Source organism: Phyllostomus discolor, chromosome 4, assembly GCF_004126475.2.
Source record: "Phyllostomus discolor isolate MPI-MPIP mPhyDis1 chromosome 4, mPhyDis1.pri.v3, whole genome shotgun sequence".
Taxonomy (NCBI): domain Eukaryota; kingdom Metazoa; phylum Chordata; class Mammalia; order Chiroptera; family Phyllostomidae; genus Phyllostomus; species Phyllostomus discolor.
Window position 1 is genome coordinate 205,066,645 of NC_040906.2, and position 15,017 is coordinate 205,081,661.

The following is a 15,017-nucleotide window of genomic DNA, read 5'->3' on the forward strand; positions in this document are numbered from 1 at the left end:
AGGATGGCAGTTCCCGTCACACACGCAGAAGCCAAACTACGCATTTTGAGCAGGAAGGGATTTAATGAAAGGGTTTGCACTGCTGCTCTTGCAGAAGGGCTGGACGCAAGGAGGGAGAGATCGGGAAGGATGGAAACCCCTGACTGCTCCGCAGCTTTACGGAGCCCGTGGCTCCTTATCCCTTTGCCCCAGGTGGTGGGGAGTGGTGACAAGCACTGGCTGACTTTTGCAGCCACCAACCCCTGTTGTCACAGCCACGATGGGAACTGGAGCTGTGGCCATAGCCAAGAAAGGAATTCCCACCTCCTCCCACCTGCCTTTTGGTCTGGTACTAGGCCCCCCCAGGCTGGCAAAGGATTCTGGGAAATGTAGTTTCCCCACCTCCAGCTCCTGGGATGCAGCACAAAGCCCAGAGGGCAGAGGACATGTGGCCCTCACGGTACTTTAGGTGCCATCACAGCACCTTAGGAAATACGAAGTGGTAGCATTTTAATAATTCAGATGTTTATTTTTAGTAAATTTTAATGTAAAGTGTGAAAAAGTCATTTTGACAGTTTCTCCTATGTGAGTGAAAAAATGACCAGCTTTATGTTAAAGCGTATTTAGTTGCAGACTTAAAGAATGTTTGGGGGACATTTACGTGCACACAGTTCAAACGCAGATAAACAGATGCATGAAAGTGCTGGCTCTCTCTGGGCCCTGAGCAGCGCACCTGCACTCCCAGCCGACCCAAGTGTCTGACATCCGGCCAGGCCCGCGGTGTGGGTATTTGGATTTGACACCGGTCGGGGTTTTTCTGAAGCAAAATGCTTTCTCTGGCAGCGGAATCGCCTGTCCGTATTCCGAGATTATGTGTACTTGTCTACTGGTTGCATTGTCTACATGTTTAATTCCAGCGGGGAATTATTTCGGATAAATAACCGTCTTCAAGTTTACTGGAAATTGTCATGCCTTGAGAAACCAGGGCTTACACTGACGATAAAACGGCCCTAACTGACCACAGCTGCTACTCATTTATATGTACGTAAATCTGTTCACGTCTTTCATCTGCGTTAATCTCAGCAGCTCTGCAGATGGGCTAGCGACTACCGTCCCCATTTTTATCTCTCGCCGTGTCAGGGGACAGGTCATTAGCGGTAGAACCAAGGCAGGGGTTGGGTTCTATAAGTAAATATGACAGTTTGCTTATGAATATGCATTTGTGAGACGGTTGCTGTTGCAACAACATTCATTTTCATGCTCTGGTCTAAAGCGGAAGCCTGTTAGGGTGAGCACGCCGTTTGGAGGGAGGCGGAGGCAGTCGGTGGAGGGGAGGCCTGGATGCTTTGACTGGAGTTTTCAGAGCCTCTCCCTACACGTGTTCCACGTGGACCTGCCGGGGAATATGGGTGCGGGGAGGGGCCTTATTGCCGGTGTCCCCCCTCCCACTTTGCAGAAGGAGTCCTGCCTCTCTCCCGTCTCAGATGGTACACAGATGGGGTGGGGGGTTAGAGCCTGTGGGGACCAAACAGGGGAGCAATTTGGAACGTTGGTTTTGGTGTTAAGGAAGTTAAGGAAGTAATCAAGAAAGTCAATGACCCTTAGATGTGGTTAAACAACTTTTTGTAAGTCTGGTGGTTTCCGTTTCTTTCCTTACAGCAACACTGTAGGCGGACTTTACTAGCATGTGGTTGGTTAGTAGAAAAGTAGAAGTAATTTTGATGATAGATTATGGATCTGGCATATAACTGAGAAAGAGGCAAAAGGGTTGAGTGACATGCTGGTAACAGAATCCTCTCTGTTCCCATTCATTTTTTTCATATAGACAAGCTTCTTGGCACATACATTCATAAAAATGAAAAAAAAGAGTAGAATTGAGGAAACTGAGTTTGAGCCCTCATTGGTTCTGGTAGTGAGCATTCTTCATCTACAGGCTGCGAGAACCAGCTGGGAAGGGCTAGACTTGCTTAACATTCTGGAAACGGAGAGCCATCTTTCCAACAAAATTTCACTCTCGTGTAATGATTCTGTTCAAAATTCACTGTACCTTACGTTTTTATCAGTTATGGTCTAAAAGTAGCTGTCATTGTAACCTAGTCAGAAAACAATCTAATATTTAGAGACTAGATTTTTAAAAAAAGATTTTATTTATTTATTTTTAGAGAGGGAAGGAGGGAGAAAGAGAGAGAGAGAGAAGCATCAGTGTGAGGTTGCTGGGGGTCATGGCCTGCAACCCAGGCATGTGCCCTGACTGGGAATCAAACCTGCGACACTTTGGTTTGCAGCCTACACGCTCAATCCACTGAGCTATGCCAGCCAGGGCTTAGAGACTAGATGTTTATATAGAAGAACTTTTAAATTAAATGTTAATTTATATACATAATTTATTATATACAAAGGTATAAACAATAATAATGTTTATTTACCTCACTGTTATGAATACAATACACAGTGACACATAAAATACTAGGTTTAAAGGATGTGAGAAGGAAAATAAGAATCAAGAGAGGAAAAGAATCGATAATCGATGCCAAACTTTGGAGATTTGGAGAACTTGTTTTCAGTGGGTGGTGGTAGATTTCAAATGGCCAAGGTGCTCAGACTCCGTTGGATACAGTTGAAAGAGTGACGTAGCAACACTATTTGCAAATGTCAGTAATTTATAGCATAGTAGAAGTTACACCCTTGGCTGTTACCGAAAGGGACAGGGAAACGTTTCATAAATCAATGTGAAAACGCATGTGATTGATTTTTAAATTTTCTTTAAGGCGTGTACCAGCAAAACTATGTGCCAGTCACTGACCTGCACCCGAGATAAGGTCAGGCGCCTTGAGGATAAGCGTGGCCACATGTCCTCTGAGTGTCTCTTTGTCTTCCAGTTTGACCTCGTGTGCGTCAACGCCTGGATGCTGGACCTCACACAAGCCATCCTGAACCTGGGCTTCCTGGCTGGAGCGTTCACCTTGGGCTACGCAGCCGACAGGTAGGCATCGCTGTGGCAACACAACGTGCATGCGTGGAGATGGGATGTCGTACGTTAACTGCTAGAAAAACAGACTCACTAGATGCAGGAAGCAATGCTAATTCCTCTGCTTGTGACGTTCACGCTGGTTCGACTGGACTCATTCTTTTCTTCTTAAACTGTGTCCATCTCCTTGGTCCTTGAACTGCACGGGTGGGTCTGAGAGCATCTGAGTGGAAGTGCAGACCCGCCAGCGGTGGCTCCCCCGGGGCTGACAGGCAGCGGGCTGGACGCTGCGGGTTCGTCCCGTGCGCTGCAGTCCCGCGCTGGCTGTGGTTCGACTCACTCAGTCATAGGTCAGCCCCTGCCAAATTTGGTCCATTTAATGAAAAAAATAACAAACCTTGTATTTTATTCTGCAGATTTAAAACTCTGCAAAGAAAAGTTTTCCAAAAACCATTGAAAGAGTTTTCTCTATGTAACCTTCACAAATGTACCGGTCCGTGGCAGACACAGTGCTCGTACATGTTCAAGGTCACACATTCTATTCGATATTCCCGTTTGACATTCTTGATGACAGCTGTCGTGCTCGTGTTTAGCTGTTCCTTCATCCCAGTTCTAACTGTGAAAATACTTAGGGTAATTTAACAATTCCCTCCGTACCCTATGGAACAGGGAGAGGAAGCGCTGACCCTTGACCACACCTGGCTTAATGTTGCTCCGGTCCCCCTAGCCCAGCCTGGGCGGGTCCTGTGGTCCCTGCTTGCAGCCCAGCTGGCAGTGCTAAGGGTACGTCCTGGACACCCATCTGCAGCAGTGCGTGAGCTAGTGCGAGACAACAACACACCCTGCAGCCGGCTGGTGATCTGAGTTTGACCCGACCTGGACTTCAACGTGGGCGGAGCCCGTGGTTTCCTCCTCCGACCCTTCGACCCTTTGTCCATCTCTGAGGTTTCTCTGGCTGGCCCCATAATCCTCGTCTGCATGCAGCTCTCTCCTTAACCCTTCGTGTCCGATGCGCTTTTCCTGTGTTTTATTGGCCCCACCAATTCTTCTTCTTTTCTTTTTTTTAAATCTCCCCAACCTAGCATTTTCCCTCTTGGCTGGCTACAATTGGAAGTTGAGTTATGTCCTTTTAGCATGTATTTCTTTAATTTTGTTTTTACTCTGCTTAATTTAAACAATAGGCTTTGCCGCTTCTGTGTGTTTCTCTTGCACAATCCGTAAACATGTCTTCAGAGCAAAGGGACGGCACGGAAGGGGGTACAGTGCTCCCGGCTACGCTCCGGGAGGAGACGGCCCGTATCCTCGGAGATGCCCCGTATCCTCGGAGACGCCTTGTCCTTGGGAGAGGACAGACCCCCGAGTGATTCTGCCCCTGCAGGGCCGGCCGTCCGTCAGCTCCTTCTCCTCTTCATGCCTCCGACAGAAAGGATCACTAGCAGCTTCACGGGCCATGTATCTGTGGGGGGAGGCAGGGAGCGAGTTTGAAAACTGGGCCTACTGCCGCCTCCGCTCTGCTGGCTGACGCGACAGGATGCGTGTGTGAATCTGGTGGACGTTGCTAGGGGAAAGTGTCACCACGGCAAGTCTCTTCAAAGTCGCCGACGATAAACTCTCTCCAGCTATAATGTGGCACAGTTCTGCGGAGCCATTTAGCATTGGATTCTCAGATCTTCCGCCCGTGATACCTTGTTGCCTTTTTCTAAACTGTGTAGTCCTATGAGGTGAATGGGGAAAACGAAATACAGAATTTAGGGGCAACTCACACTGGCCTGAACTTTATACAGAGCTTTCTTGTCAGCACCTCCTTGGACCCTCTGATCACAGTCTCACTGTGGAAAGGTTAGAAATACACGTTTCTACACACGTAGAGGGTGCACACACACACACACACACACACACACACACGGGGTCTGGCAGAGGTGACGCCTGCTCCGGTGCGGTGGGTGGGGTGATATTACGGGTGTCACGATTTATAGTTTTAAATTGATCATGTCACCCAAATATCATGCAGTGCTTGAGGGTGATATTGTCATGTTACAGAATGACAGGCTTATAATTTCGTAGTAAAAAGAGGCATTCTTTATGCTGGACCGTGTATCTGTGTGTGTGTGTGTGTGTGTGTGTGTGTGTGTGAGAATACTCCCGGAAATGAAGCTGCAGCCCAAACCTTCTGTGGAAAAGGTGCCCAGGTGGATGGGTCTGTCCAGAAAGTATCCAGCCGCGTAATGTGAAAAATAGAAACATTTCTTGAAGAAGATACCAGATACGAAAACCACTGTACATAGGACAGTGGTGCCTCAGTCCCCTGAAAGTAGGCACCTCGGGACCTCACACAGTTCTCCCAGTCGCCATCAGCTGCCCTGTTGTATTTATCTGAGTCTCATCAATGGTCTGAAATCTCTGCTCTTTCAAAGGTGATTTTAGTTTTGGGAAAAGCCAAAAGTCACGGGGCACCAAATCTGGGCTGTAGGGGGGCTGAGTCACCTGGGTGATTTCATGTTTTTCTAAAACGCTGCATGAGACGTGATATCTGAGCGGGTGCATTGCAGAGACAAAGTCACCCATAGCCGCGGCCTTCTGAATCATCCACACAGTTTCCGTGGAGGAATGTTCAACCTTAACGCAAAATTTGATGCAGAATTATTGCTCTGCTCACTCAGTCATTGTGAAGGCGACAGCCACACAGTGCACATGCTCACTCAATGGTGTGTACCGCCCCCGCTGACTAGTACAATGAAGTTGTCATTGTCCATGCATGTGCATTCCAGTCCTTTCTCCTTGGCTGCCAGGTCACATCGATGTCACGCAAACCATCTTCATTCTATTAATAATGGCTGGACTTTTTCCGGACAGACCTCGTCGAATACATGGCAAGAACAACAGAACAACAGAAGCAAACGCACGAAACCCGAGTCTTGGTGAAGTTAAGAAATTTACCTCCGAATTTGTCCTTCAGCCTCTTTTCACAACACTCAGGCTGGTAGTCTTTTTCCTGGTGTTGGAGATGATGTTTAAGGTGACCCTTCCTCTCTCTTTCTCACGAAGGTACGGCCGAATAGCCATTTACCTAATATCCTGTTTTGGTGTTGGCGTCACCGGTGTGGTGGTGGCATTTGCGCCCAATTTCCCTGTCTTCATGGTCTTCCGCTTCTTGCAAGGCGTGTTCGGAAAGGGGACATGGATCACTTGCTACGTGATTGGTAAGACACTGCCACACAACCCCCTGTCTACCTGAGGACCGGGGTTGGGTGGGTGAGAAGGGTGGGCTAGGCGGCCTTCCTCCCTCGTGCAAGTACGGCGATGCTTCGTGTGGCGACAGGACTTCTTTCTGCAAACAGCGGGGTGCAGGGGCAAGATTCCGACTCCTTAGGAATTGAAACGCCACCTTGCTTCAGGGGACCGGATATGGGGTATCACCAAATAGAGGGGTGACCACTGTCTGGGACCACCATACTGTTATCCCATGAATTTTTCTTCTGCTTTTCTTTTTTAGAGATTAACTTTTATTAAAATTGCCATAGTTCCTTGAAACATTTTTAAAGACCTTTCTGTGTATTTCTTTTTTTGATTTTTTAAAAATTTATTTATTTTTAGAGAGGGAAGGGAGGGAGAAAGAGAGAGAGAGAGAAACATCAATGTGCAGTTGCTGGGGGCCGTGGCCTGCAACCCAGGCATGTGCCCTGACTGGGAATCGAACCTGAGACACTTTGGTTCGCAGCCCGAGCTCAACCCACTGAGCTACGCCAGCCAGGGCTTCCTTTCTGTGTATTTCTGTGACACAGTCTGTAAGATTACACTCCCATGCTCTAGTCCTTCTGTATCCGTGGAGAACTTTTCACCAGGCCGGAGATGTGAGCAAAAAGGGAGGAGTTCATTTGGGAACCCTTGCTATCTCCCGTAACTAGAAAGTTTGACCTTCTGGGTGTGAAAGAAAGAAAGCCTTCCCCTAGAAAGTTTGACCTTCTGGGTGTGAAAGAAAGAAAGCCTTCCCCTTGCTCTCGGCTCGTATTACTGGGAAGTCCCAGCTGCTGTCTTTGGCTCGACTTCCTGTGGTGTCCAGACAGGGCACCTACTCGAAAAATCATGGTGGATTTGTGATCAGGGGAATTTGAATACTCCTCTTTAATCATCACCATTATGCTAGGCGAGTCCTGCCCAAGCAGTGCCCACTTTGGAGACCGTTTGAAAGTCCCTCTTATGGACAGGAAGGGAGGGAGAGTGCTAGAAGGGTTGACTGTCGCTGCCTGGCGCAGAAGGGGTAACTTTGAAATGGGAGGCATTTTTAAGGAGACCCAAATACAGTGCATTTTAGAAGTTGTGGTCTTGGGGCAGGAAGAAGAGCCTACCCCAGAGTGATCCGAATGGAGCGGGCGGCAGAGGGAAGCCGATCAGCAAGAGGGGAGCAGGAGGACGGATGCCAGGAATGATGCCCCGCCCCCGCCCCGTGATTTTCCAAGAAATGTCACATACACGGAAAGTCCAACCCTGTAGCGAGAATGACCATTTGATAGAAATGATCTCGTGAAACATTATTTATAGAGTCTAATATTCACACTGAATCTCCTAGAGGGACTATAATGTGCATCTCTTTGAGATCAGAGATGAAATCGAGCCAGTGTACTATGTCGATGTTTTCATAATCACAGTGACCTTCTAAAACGGCCATCACTGCAGTTTTCTTAAAACCGACACCCGCATTCTCTGTACGCCTGGAAGAATGCCGGGCCGCGTGTAAGGAGAGCGCGAATGCTCACGGGTGACTAGCGGGGAAGGCCTTAGGGCGGGCGCCTTCCTGAGTGTTTGGGAGGCACGGCTCCGCCGTGTCCACCCGGCGTCTTGGAGGGCTCTGTAGCATTCTAGCAACGCAGACGAATGTCACAGGTGCAGTGCCTCTGCTCGTTTATTTCGGAGCTGACCTTGAGGTCCCCTGACTTCTATGTTTGTTTTCCTTCAGTGACAGAAATCGTCGGCTCCAAGCAAAGGAGGATTGTGGGAATCGTGATTCAGATGTTTTTCACCCTTGGAATCATAATCCTCCCCGGAATCGCCTACTTTATCCCCAATTGGCAGGGGCTCCAGCTGGCCATAACGCTGCCCAACTTTCTCTTCCTCCTTTATTACTGGTAATGTGGTTTTCATCATTATTGAATTTATTCTCATTCCACGGAAGTGTGGAGTCTCTGCTTCCAAACCAGCATGAATAGGAAAATAATTAAGGAGCTTTTCTAACATCTCCAGAATGTCAGTGGGCTTCGGGAATTTCTAGAGAATTTGAAAAACTGATAGAGGTTATTTATTGATTATTTGACTCATGGTTATTACAATTAATAAAATACCAAAACACAACATTTTAAATACAGTGCTAATTATGTTTTATTTCATAATATCTTTATGAAAACTACAAGGCAAAAAACCATACTTGCCAGTATTTCAGCACAAAATGCAGTGACATTGATTTGCTTCTCTGTATATTTTATTAAGCAAATGAATATTGCTTAGAAATTCCCTGAGGAATAAGAAAATGTTAAGGATATGAGAAAAGTAATAGAAAGCTACAGGTATATGCATGTGACTCCTAATGGCATGAACATGTTTTAATCATTCCTCTAATTTAATTTTTTAACTTTATTTTTATTGTTGACACTATTACAGATGTCCCCCATTTCCTCACCTTTGCCCACCTCCGCCCAGCCCTGCCCCCACCCAGGCCCTCACCACGCTGTTGTCTGTGTCCATGGGTTTTGCATCTCTGTTCTTCGCCTGATCCCTTCACCTTCCTTCATCCAGTCTCCTCCCCCCTCCCCTCCCCTCTGACAGCGGCCAGTCTGCTCCAGGTGTGCGGTCAAATCAGTTCATATAATTTGGGTCCCTATCTTTTTCCTGAATGCTCACTGAATCCCAGTTCTTTGCACATGTGTAATTGAGCACACTATATTCTAGGATAGCCTGCTGCAAGAGCAATGCGATGTTTTATTATTTTTATTATGAGCAATGATCCAATGACCAAGTGAGCATTGTTTTTTTTTTCTTTCCATGATCAACTTGCAAAGATGGTCTGTATTTCTGAGAGCCTGCTCTAAACTCAAAGATGCCCCTACATGTTCGTCTAAGTGTGAGATCCATTTTGCTAGAGACACTTGAGCCGTGAAAGGTTAGGTTTTGAAATCCCGACTCATGACTCAAAAATGCTTGCATCTTGCCAGGGTGGTTCCCGAATCTCCCCGCTGGCTGATTACTCGGAAGAAAGGCGACAAAGCGCTGAGAATTCTCAGGAGCATTGCCAAGTGCAATGGGAAATACCTCTCGCCCAGCTACTCAGAGGTAGTTTCATCTATCACGAGTAACAAGGGTCGTTATGGTGGGTGAGTTGGCCGCTTACACACATGTTATTGCATCAGACTAAGTCATTCTTCGTGGGTGAAGTTGTAACAGCGTACTAGTTGCGGTTCATTGGTCATGTAGTCCATATTTTAATGCTGGCACCAGGTTACTTATATTGTTATACTTGACTGACTGTAGGCCCCACTGTATTTAGTCACTCATTCATTGTAATTGAACAATCTGTAGATCTTTTCTTGACATTCACTTTAGTCTAAAGATCTGTCTTTAAATTTAGTCTCAGAAGTGCTATGCATTTGCACCAGAACTTGAACAGGAATGTAATATTGCAGCCTTCGGACTTACTGTACAGCTGCTGTCCTAACTCCCCACCCCTTGCTTCCTCCCTCCTTCCATTTCTCCCGTCCTTCCTTCTTTCTTCCTCTCCCTCCCCCAGCAAAGGCTTGTAGGTGCCTCTGTATCAACCGCTCCAAGAGAAATGGCGGGGCGGGGGGTTGTTAAAAAGTCATTATTTGTCCTTTGGAAGATTTGATAAGCAGTGAAAGACATACAGGTCCCGGCATAGTTGGAGCAAGCCCTGCACAGTGAGAGAATAGCATACAAACACAGATGCCGTGCGTAGCTGCAAAGACTGAAGCGAATGCAGAGTAACGGCAGGGGTATTACAGGAGGTGCGCTAGAGGAGAACTTTGGGGAACTGCGAATCGTGGTTATACACCGTGAAGAACAGTGGGGTGCTGATGTTGTTCTGTTCATAGCATTCAGTTTGTGTTGATAGAAGCGTTCTAATAAACATCAAGGTTTCGTTGGTTTTAGGGGTACCTCTCCAGCACCCCCAGAACACAGTCAGCTGGGTTTGGGTTTCTGCTGTCTTCTTTCACTCTTGTAGTCGGCTGCAAGCAGCGGCCACTCTTGTCCCTGTTGGAAGTAGACTAATGATGGACCTTGAGGCTTACAGATCACAAAGTATATGGTACAGATAAAGCACGATCTGTTTTAACCACTGAGACCAGTGGATCCTTGTTCCTTGGGCGCAGTGCAGCTGTGTCCTTTCCTCTCGGGGAAAAGGTATTCACTGCTCCAGGTTCTCTCTCATCCCATTGGCTGTCCGTCTTTACAGCGGGCCCACCGTGTGAGCACTTGTACTCAATGTTATGAGTCAAGTGAATATTTTCACTATTCATTCAGGGGTATCCTGAAGTCATTCCACACGTCATCCCAGAGCTAAGCATATGTAAGAACCGAATCAAAGGTTTTAAGAACATGGAAAAAACAGTTGCACGCCGCTGGCTTATGAGATAAAACGCACGTTAACCAGGTGTGTCCGGGGTTCTCATGAGCTGCTAAGAGGCCAGAGGGAGGTTCCCAGAGCAGCTGCTGTGACACGTCCTATGAGTGTCTAGTTCAAAGCCACTGCTGCGGACCCACTGACCTGCTTCCAGTTCATGAGCACCTCGGAGGTCCCTCCCACAGGAAGGGAGGTCAGTGCTTTGCCTGGCGGTGCTTGTCCGAGATCATGAGCTTCCAGTGTGGTGACTTCCAGAACCTTCCCTCTCGAGGCTGACAGATCATCCCTGTTTGATGTCACCCTCCGGCCTCCCTCGGGAATTCGCTCCGGCATCCCAGCGGCCGCTGTTGGCATTTCGCTATCGAAACCGAGTCTGGTGTGTGGTGTGTCTGCTTTTGCTATTCCCGTGGGTTTTCACCTCATTCACTTAAACAACTTTATGATGGAACATTTTAAATGTATTCAAAAGGAGAAAAAGAGTTAATGAATGTCTTTATGCACGTCACCCAGAGCCAGCGACGACCAACTCAGGCCCGGTCTTGGTCTTCCGTACTCCACTGCTGCTGTCCCCACCAATGACCAGTCCTGTCCCGGCAGCCCCCACCCCCCCATCCCGCACCGTTCCGACCGTACCTGTGGAAGAGAAACACACGGGGGGCAGTGACCGTCTCTGGGACAGCATGTGCTCTGTCTTGGGCTGCTGCTGAACAAACACCAAAGAATATTCAGTCGAATACCAATGCTCACACAATTGATCCAGCTCTTAGCACTGATGGCCAGTGTCGTAAGAGCACATTGGGATGGCTGTGGAGATAAAACATAAAATATAGAAATAATCTCAATATCACCATTTTTTAAAAGATTTTTATTTATTTATTTTTAGGGAGGGAAAGGAGGGAGAAAGAGAGAGAAAGAGAAACATCAATGTGGGAAAAACATCAATGTGTGGTTGCTGGGGGCCATAGCCTGCAACCTAGGCATGTGCCCTGACTGGGAATCGAACCTGCGATGCTTTGGGTCGCAGCCCATGCTCAATCCACTGAGCTACGCCAGCCAGGGACCATTTTTTTTAAATGACCATAATTTCTTCACATGGATTACCAAGTCAGTGTTTCCAGTTTGCTGTTTCTCTGACTGTCTCAGGGTGTTTACCCCTTATGTGTCTGAATTAGGACAAATGGCTTTTTATATTGTGATTGGTTGATAAGCCTCTTTGGTCTTTATAGGTTCCTGTACTTTTTTTCCCTTGAAACTTTGGGGGTGAGGAATACTCTTGGAGGCCTTATTGCCATAAAGTTTTCTGCAATCTAAATTTTGTTGCTTATGTCTCTGAGGATCCTATGACGTGTCTCTTCCCGGAAAGTGGTAGTTAGCTCTAGTGCTTTAATTGGCTTCCGGTTGGATATTTTCGGCAAGGCCCCATCTGTCTAAGTGACTGCATGCATTTCCATGAAGAGACACTTCGCGTCTGCCTGTGCCTTCCTGTGATCTTAGCTGCCACCGATAATTGTCGCCTGCGTTTATTAGTTCATCAGATGGTGCCAAATGGCAGTATCTCATTTTAACAGGATTTCTGCATTTGTTACTCATTGGATACTTCTATCAAGACTAACTTCTCCCACCAGCTGCTCGGTGACTCCAACATGCAGTTCCTATAGAAAATGCAGGATGCGAGCATGATTTTTTCTTTTCAGAACGAGCTGGCTCCCTCCGTCCTCCCCAAAGTGATCAATGTGTCATGTGTTGTGGGTTTGAAGCCTCATTATGAACTCCTGGACTTGAATACCCGGTATAGGTTTCGAGCCACTGCAGTTTTTGTTGTCATCCTTATCGACGCTCGCGCTGCCGTCACTGGCAGCCGAGGCTCACCCCTGCTAGTTCCCGGGTCTTTCTGCCGCAGCCCTAGGAGCTCCTGAACGCTTCCTCGCTGTTCCACGCGGTGAGATTTTCCATGCTCGTCTCACAAGGTTCGGACCCACCCTTGGAACCACCTACTTCTCAAAGGGTACACTGAGCTTTCTAAACGAATGTCTTCTAACTAAACCTATCCATCCCCGCCCTTTTTCATTGCACCGCATAAGCCGGAAAGCAAAGTACTGTCTTCAGAAAGAGCAGGAATGACCATTTCAGCTCAGAACACCTTACCAGTAGCTGAATTATAGGCCAAACTGCAGTCTTCTGTTTCAGAGACCCTCATGTCCCCACCAAGCACAGTGGTGGGCAGAACGCTGCTTGTGGAACTCAGAAACCAGCCGGCAGCACAAACACTGCATGAGAGCAGCAGCCCCAGCCTCAAAGCGGGCTTCTGCTATCATTCTGTGAAATGATATCAAGTCCTTCTGTTTTGGTGGCTCAGATGACTACTGCCCAGGTCCGCGTTAGGCTCACCTTGAAACCTGATATTTCCACGGTCACTTCAAACCTTCACCGAGTCCTTTCGTTGCCTTGGCCCGTGTCCCTGCTCTCTGGATATAACCTCAGGGACCCCGAGGCCCAAGGCGGATGACCCTGTGCTCTCGCTTTTCACAGAATGTCTTCTCAGTGCATCCTCACTTTGGAAGAAGTTGTCATCATAGGAATCACCTCATCCTTCAAGACCTCTCCAGTCTCCACCGTGGGCTAAGCGTGCACGTCGTAGGTTGTAGGGAAGGCGGGGATGAATTAGAATCCGCTTGGATGCAAAGCAGTCCCCGAAAGCTGGCAGCTCTGTGTTCCCCTCTCATCCCAAGAGCCTTGGGCACCTCCCCATCCCAGCCTGTCCCGTTGCTGGCACCAGAGCTCCTGGTCTACTTCAGGGGAACCGACGAGTCCAGCTTAAAGTGACCCGAGGATGCTCCATACTGCACAAGGCACCTTAAACTCACTACCTGCGGGGATTACCGAGCCACCGGGGCTCTAGCAAAGGGAAGGGAGGTGTGGGAAATGCCGGATGTTCAGGAATAACCAAAGTGAGGTTGATGAGTCACTTTAGTCAACATTAATTGTTGATGATTAACAATTAATCATTAGTAACCATTAACTCATCACAAGTAGCAATCAGTGAAAGTTTCTGGCACAGACACCAGGAAGACAGTGGCAGACTGCAAACAGGAGATGACGTGAGGGCTATGTTGGTATAAAGCGTCTTACACCGTGAGAAAGTGGCTCAATTTGGTGACTCAGATGACCACTGCTCTTGTCAATGGCTGTGCGTTCTTCGTGTTGATTGGGTATAATATTGAATTTTCTGAAATGAGAGGGAATTGATCAGGAGTGATGGCATAGCAGCCCTAAGGAATAGCTCAAGTTTTGCTTATAATTTCCAGAGGCGTAAGCAAGAAATGGCACCGCTCACATTGGCCTTACAAAATAAGCTACATAAAGCGTTGTTTGTAGGATTAAATTGGGTTTGTCTGCTCAGGGGGTTTTCAAAGCTGATCTTCGTTTGTTCTCAATTTTAACAGAGGAAAATATGTACAGTGGATTTGATCCAACACTCAACAGGTAGATTATTCTGAGAGCTGGTTGTCCTGTAAACAATATCAGTTACGTTTCCCATGGATGCTTCTCATCTCGTGGGTGAGTAACCTCAGGTTCCCTGTCTGGCTGCTTTCATTTGCCAAAGTCTCTGGCTGGCCTGCCACGGTGTTGAAGGGAGAGCCAGCAGGGAGAGAGGCAGGTGGCCGGGGCGCCAGGCTCTCTGCGCACACAGCAGTGGGTGAGTGTGGGTCACTGCTCAGAAAAGCCCCCAATCAGAAACCAGTGCAGACAGGGCGAGTAGGCTGAGCACGCAGGAAGTCATGGAGAAAACCCAGAAAGGATCAAAGGATGGGCGGCACGTCAAACACCAGATAGCTACGTGACACAGAAGGAGAGGTCACTTGGACACCCAACCCTGGTTCTGTTGCCAGAGGAGGCTTTAGAGATTCCACCCAGGTTTGGTTGTCTGGATGACAATGGCTTGTGGTAGCTTAGGTTATTGTTTGAAATAGTCACATCCCCCTCATTTCCACTGGGCACCAGCGTTTTCTGGCTCCTTGGATGTCGAGCATGGTGATGTAACTGGTTTTGTTCTCACGGTGGATGGAGTGTATGTCTTGCCCTTTGACCTTGGGCTTGGTCATGTCAGTCGCTTTGGCCAGTGGTAGGTTGTCAGATGTGACGCAGTAGCTTTGCAATGTGCTTGTGTGTTTGTTTTGACCTCTGCCCTTCAGCCATCATCATGAGAAGGTTCTCGGGTCGTCCTGCTGGCCCCAGAGGGCACAGAGGCGTTTGAGGCAGAGCCGCTGTGGCAAAGCTCCCCCAAACCTAGACCTGCACTCTCGGAGCCAGCCCACAAACGTGTGAGCTAAAGGAACGCTTATTATTTCATGCCAGTAAGGTTGGCTGATGAGTGGCGTGCAGCGTTATTTATCAGTAGTCAACCAGCACGTTGGCTAAACAGCCCTCGTCACTTAGCCGGAT

At 47.9% G+C, this 15,017-nt stretch overlaps 1 protein-coding gene across 1 annotated transcript in view; it reads left to right on the top strand.

Annotated features, from left to right (window-relative positions):
- SLC22A3 (solute carrier family 22 member 3) overlaps positions 1-15,017 on the top strand; it is a 79,316-nt gene that overhangs the window by 37,672 nt on the left and 26,627 nt on the right. The window contains exons 2-5 of the mRNA XM_028504016.2: positions 2,859-2,962; positions 5,993-6,147; positions 7,902-8,070; positions 9,151-9,268. Of these exons, the coding sequence (XP_028359817.1) occupies positions 2,859-2,962; positions 5,993-6,147; positions 7,902-8,070; positions 9,151-9,268 (546 nt within the window). The remainder of the gene's footprint in view (positions 1-2,858; positions 2,963-5,992; positions 6,148-7,901; positions 8,071-9,150; positions 9,269-15,017) is intronic.